The sequence below is a fragment of the Schistocerca piceifrons genome, chromosome 1, assembly GCF_021461385.2.
Source record: "Schistocerca piceifrons isolate TAMUIC-IGC-003096 chromosome 1, iqSchPice1.1, whole genome shotgun sequence".
In the NCBI taxonomy this organism is placed as follows: Eukaryota; Metazoa; Arthropoda; class Insecta; order Orthoptera; family Acrididae; genus Schistocerca; species Schistocerca piceifrons.
In genome coordinates this window covers 1064231832-1064251773 of record NC_060138.1, presented here as the reverse complement: position 1 = coordinate 1064251773, position 19942 = coordinate 1064231832, and the positions used below count along the sequence as shown (strand labels likewise).

At 41.7% G+C, this 19942-nt stretch overlaps 1 protein-coding gene across 1 annotated transcript in view; it reads right to left on the bottom strand.

Annotated features, from left to right (window-relative positions):
• LOC124754405 (SEC14-like protein 2) overlaps positions 1 to 19942 on the bottom strand; it is a 306366-nt gene that overhangs the window by 93807 nt on the left and 192617 nt on the right. The window contains exon 3 of the mRNA XM_047249026.1: positions 6577 to 6620. Coding sequence (XP_047104982.1) covers positions 6577 to 6620 — 44 coding nt within the window. The remainder of the gene's footprint in view (positions 1 to 6576; positions 6621 to 19942) is intronic.

The following is a 19942-nucleotide window of genomic DNA, read 5'->3' as shown; positions in this document are numbered from 1 at the left end:
TCCCGGTTTCCAGCGACTATTTATACACTAGTTGCCCTAAAATGTTTCTCTCTGGTTTCCTCAAGTTACTCTTTGACTTTGTGGCGGGACTGTTTTGTAAACAGTGTGATATAAGAAAGTAGTTGTTGTTGAGTTATTTCGTATTTAGTGCTTCATTTTTCGCAGTGAAAATGCCTAGAGCTAAAGCAAAAGTATTTAAAAAGCGTGTGAACTGGCAAAAGAAAAGAAATAATGATTCATTAGCAAAGCAAAGCAGTTCATCATCATCACTGTTGGAAAATGTGAATCCACTTATTACTGATTTGCCGAACGAACTTACACCAAATGAAAACAGTGCTTCTCATAAAAAACTAAGAGATTTGGAAGAGAAATATAATTTACTTGATAGAGGGAATGAAGTTTTTGAACTCATTGATACGAATATATTGTGTGAAGCTCTTGAAAACAGTTTGTGCTGCAAAAAATGTCATGGAAACGTTTCTCTGAAAGTAGAATCCCATGTTGGCCTGGCTGCCCAGTTTAATTTAATATGCAGTGTTTGTAAATACAGCTGTAAGTTTCCAAGTTCGGTTTCAGTAACTGTAAATAATGGATACAAGAAAACTGAACTTTATAGTGTAAATATTAGGTTAGTTTATGGATTGCGAGCAATTGGTAAGGGCAAAGCAGCTGGTGATATGCTATGTGGTGTTCTAAATCTTCCAAGTGCACCTTCAAAGTTTGAAGCTTACAATTATGTACTAGGATCTGCAGTTGAAGATGTAGCACAGAAGTCAATGCAGGTTGCTGTGGAAGAAGCAGTGGAAGAAAATGACGGCAGTCGTGACCTCACAGTGGCGTTTGATGGCACGTGGCAGAAAAGGGGCCACACCTCCAACAATGGTGTTGTAACAGCAACTAGTGTTGATACTGGCAAGGTTATTGATGTTGCAATAATGTCTAAATACTGTAGGTGCACAGGCAGGCTGAAAAATGAACACAGTGATGACTGTATTGCTAATTATTATGGTAGTAGTGGTGGCATGGAGGTTGCTGGGGTGAAGAAAATTTTTCATCGCTCTTCACAGTGGTATAATGTTCGCTATGTCAAATATCTGGGAGATGGTGACTCTAAAGCATTCAAAGAAGTTTTGGAAAGCAAACCATATGGGAACAGTGTAAATATAAGCAAACTTGAATGTATAGGACATGTGCAGAAGAGAATGGGTGCCAGGCTGAGAAGGTTAAAATCAGTTATGAAAGGGAAAAAACTAGATGATGGGAAAACCTTGGATGGCAGAGGAAGATTGACTGATTCCATAATAGACCACATTCAGAACTGCTATGGCCTTGCAATCAGGCAAAATACAGGCAATCTTGAAGAAATGAGGAGAGCTATATGGGCTTTATATTTCCACACCGCATCCACGGATGAGCATCCACAACATGGTTTGTGCCCCAAAGGTGAAAACAGCTGGTGTAAATACAATAGGGGACTAACAACAGGAGAGAAATACATTCACCACCACAGTCTACCATCAGCCATCATGGCAGAAATAAAGCCCATTTTCAGAGATCTGGCTGACAGAAGTCTTCTGATGAAATGTCTTCACGGAAAAACGCAGAACCCCAACGAGTGCTTGAATAGTGTGATATGGCATCGTCTCCCAAAAACAGTGTTTGTCGGAATTAATACACTACATTTTGGTGTGTATGATGCTGTGGCAACCTTCAATCTTGGAAATATAACTAAATGCCAGGTCCTTCAAAAGTTGGGTATGTGTGTTGGTTCCCGTACGGTACGTGCTATGTTCTTTTTAGATCAGCACAGACTAAGGCATGCTGATAATATAATCAAGACATTAGTGAAAAAAGCAAGACAGGTGCAGAGGGGTGCCAAAAGAAGACTGGAAGATGATTATGAAGACTGTGAAGGGGGTATTAGCTACGGATCAGGAATGTTTTAATCTTCTTTCTCCGTTTCCCGTAAGTTTACTTTTTACTTCATCTAGGAACATTATCTCAGGTACTGGTCAACCTAGAAGTCTGAAATTTTTATGACGTAGTGACATAGGTCCCTATTACATACTGAAACAACGAGTTTTTAATTACTTGATTTTCAAAAGACTTAGGGGTGATAGTCTAGTAAAAAGCGATGGAAAAAATTTACTTAAAAATAAATGTACAATATCTCTGTAAGAAAATACTTTGACAATAAACTGTTGTTTCAGTATTGTTGTAACATATGAATGCACATACAGTAAAATTTTTACCTCTCTGTCTCCAGTAGTTTGTGAGAAAATGTTCCCTATAGTAGGCATATATTAACATTGCGGGGATAGGTGATTCCGTATCCCCTTAAAGAGGTAGTAAACAATTGAGAAGAAACACAAGGTCTAGAATACCTTAAATCATTCATTGAAGTCTGTAGGCATGTGGAGTGTAAGTGTAAGGGGGAGGGATGTAGAAGGATGGATGGGGGGGGGGAGGGGGTTATAAAATGACTAGTGAAATGAAGAAGAAGCTATTATAGTGGGGTGTGGGCGTGGTGGGGAACAAAAGGGTAACTAACAAAGGAATAAGAATAAAAATGTTGAGTGAATTGGAAACCTCCAAAAGTATGTATTAACTTTTTTCTGGCAGTGTATCAGTAATTATTAGAGAGGTAGACCAAGGCTTGAGTACAGTAAGTCTGTTAATTTGGATGTTGGTTGCAGTGGAGATAAGAGGCCAGCACAGGACAGACGGGAATGGAGAGATTCATCAAACCAGTCTTCGGACTGAATACCACGACAACAATAGCGTCCAAAAAAGAATTCAGTTTGCAAAATCTGTACGAATCCTTATCCTTATGTTATTCGTTCTATAAAGGCAGTATTCAGATTATATTACAGATTATATCACTGGCGCTGTGACCTGTATTGAATCCTATACGCAATTTCGTTGTAAACTATAAACCTCGATATGGTTGTCTGGTAAGGCGAATTAAAGCTGTGAACTGGTGGATTGTAGAATATTTAATTATAGGGACCCATCGAGATAGACAATTTCATTTTGTTTATCAGTGACGCTGGATCAACCGTAAACATCGCGTAATAAATTATACAGGTCACGGCCACACGACAGGAATTAACAACTTTGAATGTGGAATGGTAGTTGGAATTAGACGGATGGGACATTCCATTTCGGAAAGTGTAAGGGAATTCAATATTCCGAGATGCGCAGCACCAAGAGTGTGGCGAGAATACCAAAACTCAAGCACTAGCAGAAATCATCATGGGACGTACGACGAACGTATCCGTTAGGAAAGTGCGGCGAAATTTGGAGTTAACGGGCTGTGGCGCAGATGACCGAGGCCTTTGCTAACAGCACGACATGACCTGCAGCGCCTCTTTCGCGTCGAACTTTAAACAAGTGGCTCAAGTGGCTCTAAGCACTACGAGCCTTAACATCTGAGGTCATCTGTCCCTAGACTTCGAACTGCTTAAACCTAACTACATCACACACATCCATGCCCGAGGTAGGATTCGAACCTGCGACCGTAGCAGCAGCGCGGTTCCGGACTGAAGCGCTTAGAACTGCTCGGCCACAGCGGCCGGCGAACTTTAAACGAAAACCGCGAGCTGGTTCTCAGTTGGTAAGAGCTGTAGGGCAAGGCGCACACCCCATGAAGAGACGGACTCAAGTTGTCAACAAGGCAGTGCGCAAGCATGGCGGTGGCTCCATTATGTTGTGGGCTGTGTTTACATGGAATGGACTGGGTGTTCGGCTACTTGATGACCATTTGCAACCATTCACCGACGTCATGGTCCGAAACAACGATGGAATTTTTACAGATGACAATGTACCACGTCATCGGGTCACAACTTTTCGCGATTGACATGAAGAACATTCTAGACAATTCGAGCGAATGGTTTGGCCACTCAGATCGATTGACAAGAGTCCGGTCCATTATTAAGGGATGTAATCGAGAGGTCAGTAGGACGGCAGGAGTGTCCGAGCGGTTCTAGGCGCTACAGTCTGGAACCGCGCGACTGCTACGGTCGCAGGTTCGAATCCTGCCTCGGGCATGGATGTGTGTGATGTCCTTAGGTTAGTTAGGTTTAAGTAGTTCTGAGGTCTAGGGGACTGATGACCTCAGAAGTTAAGTCCCATAGTGCTCAGAGCCATTTGAACCATTTGAGAGGTCAGTTCGTGCACAAAATCCTACATTGGCAACACTTTCGCAATTATGGACGTCTATAGAGACAGAATGGCTCAATATTTCTGCAGGGGACTTCCATCAACTTGTTGAGTCCATGCCACGTCGAGAAGCTGCACAACACCGGGCAAAATGAGGTCTGAGACGATATTAGGAGGAACCTCATGACTTTGTCACTTCAGTGAAATTATGCACCGAGTTAGTCTTTGCTATTAGCGAACAATGACCTGTCGCCGCCACGGGAAACAGACCACTAGTCATAACGGCTGACGCTGAAGAACTGTTTTCACACTCGAGAGGCTCCTCAGTTATCGAGGTTATTGCGTCGATTAGTTATAATGACAAATATCGACTATATGAGCAGTCCAACATCCGTTTAGAGTGCATAGGATCAATATAAAACAGCCAAAGAAACTTGAGGCAAATTATTCGTTCCACTAATGAGCTTATGAAAGCTGAAAATAGCACCAGAGATGATCTTGGCTAAGGAAAGCAAATCATTCATTTCATTTCGATGAAAGTTTGAATTTAACTACAGACGATAAATTGTTCATCATAAAAGTTTCAAATTGTTGGCGACCTGTAGAAAATACTACTTGCGAGAAACTTTTACAAATTCTGATCAGTAAAATATTATATTTTTTCTTCATCATTTGTCACGATGTGCTCGGGTTATTTAATGATGGGGTACGACTTGACAGTTTTAGTTTTGTGCTTATCACTACTGTAGTCATCATCCTTAAGGTTATTCTACGTACTGGCACTTTTAGAAGAAAGGATATTGCAGAGAAATGACGTAGCAAAACTAAGGGGATGTTTCCAGATTGAGTCTTCCAAACTCTAGCGGATAGTGCAGATTTATGATATTGTCTTTTTTTATCTCACGAAAGGTGTTGTACGTACTTTCTGCAGTTTTCGGTATTTTGTACGAGGGCGAGCTGAAAAGTAATGCCTGCGATTTTGTATGTGAAAATTCTTAAATATTTCTAAACAGAACTAACGTTATTAACGTTTTACGTTTTTATTCTCCATGTCTACGTATTTGCAATCCTCTGCCGCTAGAGGGCTCCGATTTGTAGCGTGTAACAAGACGGTGTGTAACGTAACTATGTCGATGCGTGAAAAACAGTGTGCTATACTCGGTCTTCGAATTCGAAGAGTTTATGAACACACAGAGAACCCTGTCCTCTAGTATGACAACGAGCGCTGCGACATCTGTAATAATCCGACGCCTTTGGTTCTCTGTCATCGGGCATCCTCCGTTCACTCCCGACTGGCCGCATTCGATTTTCATCTGTTTCCAAACATTTTTGAGGACTTCACTTTGATAGTGATGAAGCGGTGCAAGGAGAGGTGAGGTTATCGCTCCATCAACAGAGTGGAACATTCTACAGTGACGTATCAAAAAGCTGGTCTCACATTCGGAGAAACGTGTTCGTCGCCTGGGGGACTATGTTGATAAATAAATATGTAGACATGAAGAATACATTACATTAATAATTTCGTTCTAGTTAAAAATCTTTAAGAATTTTCACATGCAAAATTCGGAGCTTTACTTTTCAGCACGTCCTTGTATATTTTCTTCTCTTGTATTTCCAGTTAGATAGTTTCAGATTTTTCTTAAAATAACTGCAACTATATAAAATGATGCACCTTCAGTAAGAGTAATTTTATCACCGTAGAATTTATACGATCCGCCGATAGCAACAGATTACAAGATAGCAATTGGTACTTTATTCTGTATAGAAAATAAGCTACGTACGATTTTTAATTCAAGTAGTTACTATGGGACATTGGTGCGCTCTGCGTTATGTAGTACTGAACCCATTTTTTCCACCAGTAACACCACCACCACCACCATGACTAGCGGACAGCTCTGAGGGGAAGCGCGCACTTAACTGGCTCTGAGCACTATGGGACTTAACATCTGAGGTCATCAGTCCCCTAGAACTTAGAACTACTTAAACCTAACTAACCTAAGGACATCACACACATCCATGTCCGATGCAGGATTCGAACCTGCGACTGTAGCGGTAGCGCGGTTCCACACTGAAGCGCCTAGAACCGCTCGGTCACACCGGCCGGCGCGCGCACTTAACTCTTCCATGCAATGAACTGATCACCATCTACAGGGTCTTCTATCCCCCACGCCACGAGACTCTGCGGAAAACTTGGAAATTTGATTCAAGATACTGACGCATAATCGGTTTAGTGGAACTGTACGCCTGTTTTCCTCTGTCCGGCCAAATTACTGCGGCGATAATTATCTACGCCACTATGATCTTAAAGTCCCTGAAAGTATGTTGAAAACAGACTGTGCAACATTATAAGTAAAGACTTTTATGATTTCTTCATCCTACGATATACATATTAGCAGAATAACGTTTCGTACTTACATCTCGCAGCATTTTCTCCGCAGCATCAGCATCGAAATCTCGCGCTGAAAAAAAGAAAGAAAGACGTCAAATCGAGTTGACTATTATGAAATTTGACAGTGTAGCTGCTAAAGCGAGAAAAAATAAAACAGAACGACTACCTTAAATTTTACGTGTTGTTAAGGGAAAATTGAAATCTATTCTTATCTGTTTGTTCTCTTTCACGGCATTATCCTAAGGAATCTCTCTGTCACTAAGTCATTATTAATATCTCCCACTGGCTGTTAACGAAGACCAATATTGAGCACTACCACCACATTGAATTATGTAGAATCTATGCATTTTTCTCTTTGTTTAACTCTTTCATTTGATAGTTAACGGGACATCGTAAAGATAATATTCCACTTGAACGTAAAAGCTCATTGGCCATTCCAGGCTGCTGAATGTTCTGTAGTTGAACTCGGGAGTGACGTGTAATATGCGGTACGATGTAGATCGACGTCTTATTACAACTATCTACATTAATGATTATTTCCTTCTGGGTACTGTACCTGAATTGTTCCTTCAGGGTACTGCAAATTGATCATAGTGAAATCCCACGGATTAACATAATTAATACGTCTTAGTAAGCTTTATTAAATTTAGTTATGGTTTTTACATGTAACTCATTCAAGCGCTTCTTTTGCGATGAAAGAATTAACCATAAATTATAGTAACAGCAGCATCAACAAATGCTGTGTTGAAAGGATCTGCGTTGCCGTAAATAGTACAATTGACGTGGCTATAGTTGTGCTAAATAAGTTGCCGCTACAGCAAAATGTGCACCCTCAGCGTGGTATCACGTGTTGCAAATCTTGTTCAGATATGTTATATAATTCTAGAAATATATGAGTGCAACAGGTCAACAGCGTGGGACAGGGAGGGTTGCAAGGATGACTGGAACATTTCACTTGTCATTTCGTGACGCTTCTCCAACTCCGGAAAAAGAACACAAGGTAGTTATCTCACTAGTCACATTGGTTGCCGAATGGAACAGAATTATTAACGACAGCTGTAACCAGTAGAAAATATTTTGGTTATAGTCTTCGGAAGACTGTGCCTTCCGTCTGTATTACACGCGGCGTCACACCTCTTTTGCCCACAAAGCACCTTGCTTCTGAGCAGAAGTATATCGTGGCAATGACGTAGAACACTTTGTCCGGAGTAAGTAGCTGGCGTCTGTTGTCGATGCACCGTAAATGCTAACTAATGCTGTAGAGTTAGACGCTACGGTTGGTCTGACGGTTGTGGAGAAAGTTGCTCGCAACAGCTGCGAAAGTGCCCACCACAAACAATGGCATACTGCACCCGTCATCTCGGAACCGAGCCAGAAGAAACGTTCTCTGCACCACAACTAGGTGAAAGGCGCTCGTCGCAGGTACGACATTTGGCACGTTTATCGAGAACACCAAATCCTTGGAAGATAACCCCAACCGTACGGCCTTCAAGAGAGAACATCAATAAAAGGAAAACAAGAGTGACGGAGAGTAGTCGAATTGAATCAGTTAACGCAATCATGGGATATTACATTTCTGTGTTTTTTGAAGCACACTTTTACATTTTAGAAAAATTTAAAGCCAATTTTGCACCAATTTGGAATCTTATCAAGACCTGTCTGCACATTGTGCAACATTTTTTTTCAGTTAGTACGTCATTAAACTGAGGTGAAAAGTCATTGGATGCCTCCTAATATTGTGTCAGACCTCCTTTTGCCCGGCATAGTCGGCGTAATGCGGCAGCTCGACGTGGCATTGACGCAACACGCCGTTGGAAGTCCCCTGCAGAAATACTGAGCCATGTTGCCTCCATAGCCGTCCATGATTGTGAAAGTGTTTTAGATGCAGGGTTTTGTGCACAACAGATCTCTCAATTATGTCATATAAATGTTCAATGGGAATCATGTCGGCAATCTGGGTGGCCGAATCATTCGCTCGAACTGTCCAGAATGTTATTCAAATCCATTCCGATAAATTGTGGCCTGGTTAAATGGCGCATTGTCATTCACAAAAAATCCATCATTGTTTTGGAAGATGAAGCCCATAAATGACTGAAAATGGTCTCCAAGTAGCCGAACATAACCATTTCCAGTCAATGATCGGTTCATTTGGACCAGACGACCCAGTCCATTCTACGTAAACATAGACCACACCATTATGGAGCCACTGCAAGCTTGCGCAGTGTCTTGTTGACAACTTGGATCCATGGCTTCGTGGGTCTGCACCACACTCGAACCCTACCGTCAGCTCTTGCCAACTGCAACCCGGACTCATCTAACCAGGCCAGGGTTTACCAGTCGTCTAGGGTTCAACCAATATGGTCACGAGCTCAGAAGAGGCTCAGAAGAGGCGCTGCAGGCGACGTGTGCAGCTAGAAAAGGCACTCGCATGGGTCGTTTGCTGCCATAGCTTGTTAACGCCAGATTTCGCGGCACTGTTCTAACGAACACGTTCGTCGTACGTTCCACATTGGTTTCTGCGCTTCTTCACTCATTCTGTTAGCAGTGACAGCTCTACGTAAATGCCGCTGCTCTAGGCCACTGCATTGTCCGTGGTGGGAGATTATGCCTGAATTGTGGCATTGTCGGCACACTCCTGACACTGTGGATCTTGGAATATTGAATTCCCTAACGATTTCCGAAATTGACTTTCCCATGCCTCTAGCTCCAACTACCGTTCCGCGTTTAGAGTCTTAGTCCCCGTCGTTCAGCCATAAACACGTCGGAAACCATCACAAGAATCGCCTCAGTACAGATGACAGCTCCGTCAAAGCTCTGCGCTTTCATACGTTGTGTACGCGATACTACCGCCGTCTGTATACATGCATATCGATCCCAAGATTTTTGTCACTTCAGTGTATAGATAACTGCGTCGTCTGCAAAAAGTCTTAGCTTACTATTAAAATTGTTGGCAGGTCATTAATACAACATTAGCAACAACGGTCACAGTGCATTTTTTCCTGCACCCCTCATTACTTCATCTGTCGATGGCTCTCAACCCAAGACAACTTCCCTTGCCAATTCTACAGAAAAATCGTCAGTCCAGTAGGCATGGAATACAGTACCCCCCAGACTGCCTTTATCCGTGCCTTTGATGACGTGTCATGTTAGTGTTGTGCGAGTTGTGTTCCACATGGCCGATATTTTCGAAATCCACGTTGAATGACACAGAAGAGGTCATTCTGTTAGAGATACATCCTTATATTCGAGGTTGGAATATGTTATATGTTGAATGTTAACCGAGGACCTAGAAACGACGGAGAGGCTCCGTCCCCGCCGCAGCCGCAGTGGTCCACAACCCCACGCCGACTACCGCAGCCCACTTCACCCCTCCGCCGCCCCACACCGAACGCAAGGTTATTGTGCCCCCGGTGTCCTCCCCTCCCCTCCCCTCCCCTCCCCACAGGGAACGTCTCACACCAGATGAGTGTAGCTCCTATGTTTGCGTGGTAGAGTAATGGTGGTGTACAAGTACGTGGAGAACTTGTTTGTGCAGCAATCGCCGACATATTGTAGCTGAGGCGGAATAAGGGGAACCAGCCCGCATTCGCCGAGGCAGATGGAAACCCGCCTAAAAACCATCCACAGACTGGCCGGCTCACCGGACCTCGACCCAAGTCCGGCAGAAGGATTCGTGCCGGGGACTAGGCGCTCCTTCCCACTCCGGAAACCCGTGAGTTACACCGCTCGATGGAATATGTTACAATATTCTACAACAAGTGGACGTCAGTGAGATTTGCAGGCAGATGTGGATCATTTGAGCTAACCTGCATGTAGACGGATAGGACATTAAATTTACTCCTATTACTTGACAAGATTTCTTTGTCCAATAAGCAGGGAATTGAGGATAAATACAACGCTGCGGCAACCATTCGATCAACATGACATGATTTTTTTTTGTTATTATGGTTCTAAGTCCGAAGACTGGTTTGATGCAGCTCTTCAAGCTAGTTCATCCTGTGCAAGCCTTTTCATCTCCGAATAATTACTGCAACGTACACCCATTTAACCTTTGTTAGTTCATTCATCTCTTGGTCTCCCTCTATAATTTTTACCCCTAACATCTTCCTCAGTTACCAAATTGACGTCTCCTTCATGCTCAAGATCTGTCCTTTCAACCGCTCCCTTCAAAAATGGTTCAAATGGCTCTGAGCACTATAGGACTTAACTTCTGAGGTCGTCAGTCCCCTAGAACTTAGAACTACTTAAACCTAACGAACCTAAGGACATCACACACATCCATGCCTGAGGCAGGATTCGAACCTGCGACGGTAGCGGTCGCGCGGTTCCAGACTGTAGCGCCGATCCCTTCTTCTAGTTAAGATATGCCATACATTTCATTTTTCCTCAGCCTTCATTAGTTACGCGATCTACCCGTCTAATCTTCAACGTTGCTGTGTAATACCACATTTCAAAAGTTTCTATTCTTTCTTTTTCTGAACTGCTTATTTTCCATGTTTAACTTCCGTACAAGGGTGCACTCTGATGAAATACCTTCAGAAAAGACTTCTTTATTCTAAATTTGTATTGGATGTTAAGAAATTTCTCTTTTTCAGGAACGCTTTTCTTGGTTTTTCCAGTCTGCGTTTTAAATCCTCTTTGTTTCGGCCATCGTCGCTTATTTTTCTTCCCAAATCCCAAAATCTTATCTACTCTTTTAGCGTCTCATTACCATATCTCATTTCCTCAACATCACCTTATTTAATTAGACTACTTTCCATTACCCTTGTTTTATTTAGTCGATACTCAAATTATAACCTCTTTTCAAGACACTACTCATTGTATTAAACTGCTCTCCCAGATCCTCTGCTGTCTGTGACAGATTTACAATTTCATAAGAAAACCTCAAAGCTTTTATTTTTTCTTCTTGAACTTTATTGCTCACTCAGTGTGGAGATTCAATAACATTGGGGATGGGCTACAACGCTGTCTTACTCCCTTCTCAACTACTGTATCCCTTTCATGCCCTTCGATGCTTATAACTGCAGCCTGATTTCCCTACAAGTTGTAGATAGCCTTTCACATCATGTATCTATCCTTACTACTTTCAGAATTCAAAGAGTGTATTCCAGTCGACATTGACAGAAGATTTCTCTAAATCTGCAAACCATATAAACGTGGATTAGCATTTATTCAACCAATCTTCTAAGGTAAGTCGCAGGGTCAGTATTGCTTTGCCTGTTTTTACCTTTATCCGGAACTTAACCAGATCTGCCCTGAGATCGCATTCCAACGTTCTTCCATTCTTTCGCAAATAATTCAAGTCAATATTTTGCGAGCATAACCTGTTACACTGATGGATCGGCACTGTTCACACTAATAAGACCTCGATCAGTCTGTCTGGCCTAATCTGTCTGTTTTAGGCTTTACCATATTTTAATTGGCAGAAGCAGGAAGACTCTGGGTAAATGGTTTCCCTGCGTCAAGATTTTTCCAACGTTGCCTCTAACTATGAAGATGTGCAATATATTAAGAAATTAAGAGAAAGGTAGAAAGGCTACTGACTTATTATGAGACTGAAAACTAAATAAGTTGGAACAGGAAAAGAAGACGCAATATCGCTATCAAGGCAACGGAATGAATAGCGACGACTACTCCTATATTACAGACTATCAGTGTTAGATTGAGGAGCGATAATCTACAAACTAAGGTCGGAGCCTTAGCAGCGGAGATGTTGGAAGTTCGTTGCGTGATCGAAGTTGAAGGACGTCAGCAACCAGTAGTTCTGAAACAGCTGAGTAATTACTAGCCGGCATGACGGCTTTGCGCTGACATTCTTGCCAGACCCTGGAGTGTAACCTTGGCGCATTCACCAAGATGGCGCGGAAGTGCTCAGTGATGAGCTTCTGCTGAGATTAACCAAAACAGCTGCTACAACTGTAATAATCCAGAACAAACAAATTATGAAAGTATCTCATTTGTAGTCATAATGAATCAGAAGACTGGCTGTTTATATTAAAAGAGGTGCGTAAACGATTTGAGCACACCTTGATGCTTTACTGTTATATGTTCCGCAGCACTGCCACACGAAATATGGATAGAAAAAATTGATCTTTCGTTGCGCATTGGCGAATATTATGATGTCAGCTGAAGTGCACTGCTGAAAAGGAACACCGTTCCACGTCAGAGAGAAACTATTTTTGGCCATTTTTATCGCACTGGCTTGAAAATACTAGCCAGTTACATTTGCTGTGTCTTCCGAACAAGCCACAGCCAGGGAAAAAGCACCACAGGCTTAAAGATGCAAGCTGGTGCCAGCGCTATAGAGACTCGCCACTTGAGCGAGTTCCACAAGCGACATGGGTGGCGCTGAGGGTGAAGGTATCGACTTCGCCTCGGCCAGTTGCCGGTCGAGTACAATCCGCCAATGACCGGACAACACCGGACAGAAGCCTACTCGGAAGAAAGAAGAGCAGCTTTCGCCCACTTGGTTATAGATCATCGTCCAGGGCTGACTTAGACAGGGAACGTCGTTTAGTGAACTCTTAAGGGGGGTAGGACGTCAAACGGGCCGACTTGGAGCCGGAGAGTCACTACAGGACATTTTAATTTCTACTGTCTATACTTCCTCAAATAAATTCATAAAACTTTGTCACCATGACCAGGAAGGATTGAGGACTCACACTTATCGCAGTGGAAGTTCAAAAACGTAGCAAAATACCTTTTTTTACATGTGAAATTTCATCATTTTTTCACTTATTACTGGCTGCATTTGTTGCTATAGGTGCACTTTTCTTCCTAAGTAAGAGAGATTCTTCAATGAATTTTCCATAGCATACAAACAGTAGTTACAGGTATATGAAACTCTAGAATTTTCCAAATCTATTAAAAAACTGTGGAAAAAATTGAGATAATTATTTATAAAACTTGAGTTTTTTCTAAACATGAAGTTTAAAATGTAACGGTTCATTCATTTTTTCATAAATCAAATAACTTCTAGAGTTTCATACACCTGTAACTATTGTTTGTACGCTGTGCAAAAGTCATTGAAGAATCTCTCTTACTTAGGAAGAAAAGTGTACCTATAGTAACAAATGCAGCCAGTAGTAAGTGAAAAAATGATGAAATTTCACATGTAAATAAATGTTTTTTTGTTACGTTTTTGAGCTTCCACTGCTATGAGTATGAATCCTGAATCCTTCCTGGTCATGCTGTTAAAGTTTTATGAATTTATTTGTAAAAGTATAGACAGTGGAAATTAAAATGTCCTGAGGTGCCTCTCCTGCTCCAAGTCGGCCCGTTCGACGTCCTACCCCCCATTAAAAGTGAACAGACAGTTGTCGTAAATTGCATTTGCTATGTGCTGTGAAGTTTATCTACGATTATTTGCACTTGGACATTGAGGGACTTTTCTGTGTTATGTATTACATGCAGTGTTGTTGCAGACTTCATTATTCAACAAGTCACAAAGATAAATTATCCTTTTAACTCATTTGTGTGACTTTGTTATTAATTTGTTGGAGTGTTGTAGAACCTTTGTTCTTCTATCCTGTTACCTGACGTTGGGGCATAGCTGTATCATAGTGGCAGGCAGAAATTGTCTTAGCGGTGTATTGTACCTGAAGCCGTTTTGTAGGGAAGCAGCCTACTCACGCTGTATAAAATTCACATCAGTCTTTCCCTTGTGTGCCAGCCCAGTCCGCTGTAACTAGCTCTGACGTCATAAATGTTGCGCAATACTTTAAAAATCAAGTAAATAACCTGAAACATTTCTAGCATGTCAGGAATAATATTAAATCAATATGTGTTGAATGTCAGGTCAATAACTTTAACCATTTTCGAAATTTGGACGTTTTTCTGTAAAAATCATTGGCGCAACAGAAAAGAGCTAGAAACTTAAAAATTTATATTTAGATTCCTTTTTCATAATAATTTAGTAGAAACAGTATTTTGGATCTCACAAAATAAAATTTTAGTTGAAATTTATAATTTTCTGGGTTTTATCTCAGAAATTAAGGAAACAAGATAGATTAAGTAGGCGAATAAATAAAGCTAGGATGTTTAAATTTAAGTAGAAGGGAGATCCGCTATAATCATAAAGATGTGAGAAGTTTCAATTGAATAACTATAAAACTATAGCGATAGCGTATCTCCAAAGGACAAGTTCAGAGCTCGTCTACTGCGTGTAGTGTAATTAAATTAATTCTCTCGCCCAAAATATTTGACTTAGCCACGTCAGACTTTTATTATGATTACTTACCTGTGTGCTGAATGCACATTTAAATTGAGAGCTTCATCGCCCATCAGCAAAGGAAGCGATGATTTATTCAATAACTTAAAGTGGTGCATTACTAGCCCAGCGGCTAGTTGGGAGAGCCGATTTGATCAGGCGTTCCCTTAGCCGTCCGCACCGCGACTTTATATATAAGAGCACTGCGCGAGGAAGTAAGGCCTCAGTTCTCTCCAGACGCTGAATAGCACACCACCTGCGCCAGGAGTCGCGTCGCGTCGGTATCATTGCTATAAACAGCCTCGGATGCCGTAATAAGTTACTCGGGATACGCGTAACCATGAAATCATTTTCGAGTGAAGTGTTAATTCTGGGATGACTTTAATGATCTAACTTCAGTTTGCGTATGTCGTATTTTCACGTGCCGCCGCGGGACAGACATTCTACCATTATTTAGCGTGGCGTTTGATGAACATTATCATCAAATTATGGCGAGCATTCACTTAAACATTTAATTTGGACAGTTATAGTTGCATCAGCGCATTAGACTCTGAACTGCTCTTTTAGTCAGATTGTGTGGATTCTTTTTTTTTTTTTTTTTTTGATCTGTGACTTTCAGAATATAGCGAACGGTTTTACAGGATCGTTTTTGATTATGAATCCCAGACAATCTCCAAATTCCTCAGAGCTATAAGCTGTAGCTATAAGTGTATTTCTCAGATGAAGTGGGCACTAGGAATTCTAATTACAGGCTTCACGTTTTGCTAATCACTTTCTGGTTGCCAATATTGTAGTTAGAGAGCCAGTGTTCAGAATGGCAAAAGACAGCATAAATAATGGGAACATTTATATAACAATTAATTCCACCCGCCGCCCCACATATGGTTAATCGGCCGGGAAATGCATCTTTTCTACATTACAAACACAAAATATTATTAACAACATAATCTCCACCAGCCGCCCCACAATTGGTGCATCGGCCGGGAAATGCAGTGTTTCTACACTACATTTTAAATAACAACAACAATAATACCAGTCGCCCCACAGTTTCACGAACTTACAAACTCGGCCTACGATAACAACAATGGCAACTCGGCCTCCACATTAGTAGCGACGAGGATTTACAAAAACATTAGTCCTCCTGTGCGCTCTCGCCCCGCCCCTGTAGTGAACGTTATCTGATCCATCATATTCACTGACACAGTGTTGACCCGACAAATATCGTTGAGAAGAAGACTAAAATTCTTTTGATCAATAGTTCTTTATTGGAAGAGAATATCAAGTGTTAGTGTGCTGTCTCTCCTAGATCATATGGTCTTTCGAAGATCCACAAAAAGGGGTTCCTCTGAGACCTGTTGTCAGTAAAACTGGTACCCCGAGATACCGTGTGCCCAAACACCTTGCTACTCTGTTATACCCACTAATGTGTTGGTTGTACATTACATTAAGAACTCAGGGGATTTCTTAAATCGATTAGAGGGATTGCGTTTGAATTTTAGTAAGTTTCAATGTGGTCTCTCTCTTCACTTCCATTCCTCTGTCTAATTCGTTATGGTTAGTTAAAATTGGATTTGTTGTTGCAATAAACTTATTTCGACGTGTGTTGTCTTCCACTTTTTATTCGTGAGCAGCTCTATGAACAGAGAGAGAAAGTTGCGGTTGTGAACCATTTTCGCCTTTTATTACCAATCTGTTCATGGGTGATTTCGAGAACATGTCCTGGAGTCGACAGAGCATCCTTTTTTTTTTTTTTTTGATATGTAGACGATACTTATGATGTTTGGCCTTATGGCAGTGAGAATTTAGCCATCTTTTTAGAACATCTGAATTCAATCCACCCAAATATTCGTTTCACTATGGCGTGGAATAGGATGGCCGCCTTCCCTGAATTGATGTGTTGGTCAGAATGATGGTTGATAGTACGTTGGGACATGCCCTTTACAGGAAGCTTACTCACTCATTAGAATCTTCAGGCTGATATTTGCCACCATCGGGCTCAGCGTGAAAGCTGTACTTTGGACCTTGATTCATAGAGACCGCATCTTCCCAGACTCTGACAGTTTTTCAGCCGAGTTAGCCCACCTCGAAGTCACCTTCTGAGAGAATGATTATAGTGGAAGAAAGATCAAACGAGCGTCGCGACAATAACCAATTTTGAATCAGGTGAGTGAAAATAACGAATTAACATATAAATCTACAACCTTTCTGCTTTAGGTAGGTAGCGTTTCCAGTAGTATTGGTCGTATTCTGTGGAAACACGACATGAAATGTTTTTCGATCATCATCGAAGATTAGGGCCCTGTTAGGGCATTTCTGGTAGAATGATGTTTCCTTGTGTTTTATTGACGTTAAGTGGTTATGGTATTTTTCATTAGATAAAGTAGGAATATTATAAATTTAATTTCTGTTTTATATTGCTTGCCGAATAGATTTGATTTATGAAGAATAAATTTCTGTAAAGTATGATCTTGGTTTGCATACCGCGGGTGTCTACCGAATACCTTGCAACCGTGACATGTCTTACATTGATCAGACAATCAGGACCATAAAGAAATGGTGTACAGAACACGATCATCAGACACAATTACAGCAGCCGAGAAAATTTAATAGTGCAGAACACTGCGTCAGTACTGGTCATCCTAAGGGAATATAATAAAACAGAGATTCTCACGTGCATCTCCAGCTACTGCGACAGTTTTATTTGGGAGCAGTTGATATTAGCAAGAACCTTTATAAATAGAGACGGAGCTGTTTGTTTATATTATTCTTGGGATCCTGCTCTCTCCCTGTTCAAACAAGAGAGGAATACAGTTAATGCTAATAGGTCATCCGTTGGTAATCAAAAGGGCCAATAGAATGAAAGCGAGACAGATGGTAAAAAAGAAGGTAAAGTGTTTATTATGTCAAAAGTAATCTCCATAGCTTTGAATACATATATCCCACTGTGAGACAAGGCGGTCAGTGCCTTCATGGAAAAATGTTTGCGGTTGTATGCGAATCGACGATTGTACATAGGCGTGCACCTCTTCGTCCGAAACAAAAACTGTCTTTAGGGCTCCAAAAATATGGACCTCGCATGGGGAGAGATCTGGATTGTATGGAGGATGTGTAAGGGCTTTCAAGCGACATTTCCGCAGCGTAGTCGAAACAACAGGCACACCAGCTCCGGGAAAGTCATGACCTTTTCACTGGGTGCAAGAGCCCGCTGCTCAGTCATTTTCCGGAACATGGTGCCACAGCAGTAACTGGACACTTTGGAAAAACTGAAGCGCGTCATCAAGTACAAACGCCCTGGAAAGTTGACGGTTGGCAACATTTTGATGCAGGATAATGCCCGCCCACGTACTGATAAAGTTGTTTCGACTACAATATAGAAGTTGTACAAGAGAAGCCCTTATACATCCTCCATACAGTAACTATCTCTCCCCTTGCGATTTCCATATTTCTTAGAGCCTTGAAGAAAAACATACGAGGTCGTCTTGGCTTCGGAGGAAGAGGCGCACGGCTGTGTACAATCATGGGCCCGTAGATAATTGCAAAAGGTTTTCCATGAAAGCAGTGACCTTCTAGTCTCACAGTGGGATAAATATATTAACAGTTACGGCGATTACTTTTGAAACAATAATCACTTTACTTACTTTTTCCCCACATGTCTCGTTTTCGTTTGACTGTCCCTTATGGCATTCACTATCGATATGACGGCGGTGATCTTTGGCTGCAGGGTGGCACTAGTTCTTTAAGGTGTGTGTTTGTGTCTTTTGTCTTTGTGCCTATGCCGTATGATGGTTCTCAGTCGGCTTAGCCGCGCCTGATGAAGGTTTACGTTTCCTTCCACTGTGCTCTCGTTACATTTGTGCCTGGATAATGACGGGATGCGTACCTATTGGTTGTCGAAGACGTCACCTGCTGATTTTCCGTAAGCTGTCTGAACATTTTGTATGCCGGGAAAAACTCAAGTTTCACACGAGCTATTGTTTCTGGACGTGGGACCGTGTACGACTCACAGCCACGTAACACGGTGTAAGAGACTCGTCCTCTCCGTCGCCTCATAAGGACTTTTGGTAAAGGCCGACCGCCCTGTCATCCTTTGCCGATAGGTGTCACTGTATGTGGATGTGGAGGGACACGTGGTCAACACACCGATCTCCCGGCGGCTGTCACTTTTCGTGGACAGAGTCGCTAGTCCCCAATTGGCCTCACAAGAGCTTGTAACACTTATATCGATTAGTAGAAGGGTTATTTTAAGTAACTGTGTATCTGCAATTTATGAAGTGTGCATTCTGTGTTGTTTGAACTCCTTGATGTATGGCAAGAAAATTAGAGTTATGTAATTTACATATGAAAAAAAGCAAAAGAATATGCTGAAATTTTAAATTACTATAATATGAATATGTTTATGAAAGAAGTATATTTGTTAAAAGCTGGTTCATGCTTAGGGCACTTGTATTTGTAACACGTAAACGCTGTAGGGAAGTTCCTCCGCAACGGAAGTGGCATGGCGCGATGTAAAAGGTGGGTTTGGCGGTCGAACTGAGCGACTCCTTTGTGTGAAAGCACGTAGTGTGTGGCTAGCCTTAGCACGGTACACCTCGACGTTGCTAAGAGAGGCAATTGTGAGCTGCATTAGAAGGGATTTGCCTCGGATGTGGATCTGGCTATTATTATATTTTTTTTTTTTTTTTTTTTCATCAGTCTACTGACTGGTTTGATGCGGCCCGCCACGAATTCCTTTTCTGTGCTAACCTCTTCGTCTCAGAGTAGCACTTGCAACCTACGTCCTCAATTATTTGCTTGACGTATTCCAATCTCTGTCTTCCTCTACAGTTTTTGCCCTCTACAGCTCCCTCTAGTACCATGGAAGTCATTCCCTCATGTCTTAGCAGATGTCCTATCATCCTTTCCCTTCTCCTTATCAGTGTTTTCCACATATTCCTTTCCTCTCCGATTCTGTATAGAACCTCCTCATTCCTTACCTTATCAGTCCACCTAATTTTCAACATTCGTCTATAGCACCACATCTCAAATGCTTCGATTCTCTTCTGTTCCGGTTTTCCCACAGTTCATGTTTCACTACCGTACAATGCTGTACTCCAGACGTACATCCTCAGAAATTTCTTCCTCAAATTAAGGCCGGTATTTGATATTAGTAGACTTCTCTTGGCCAGAAATGCCTTTTTTGCCAT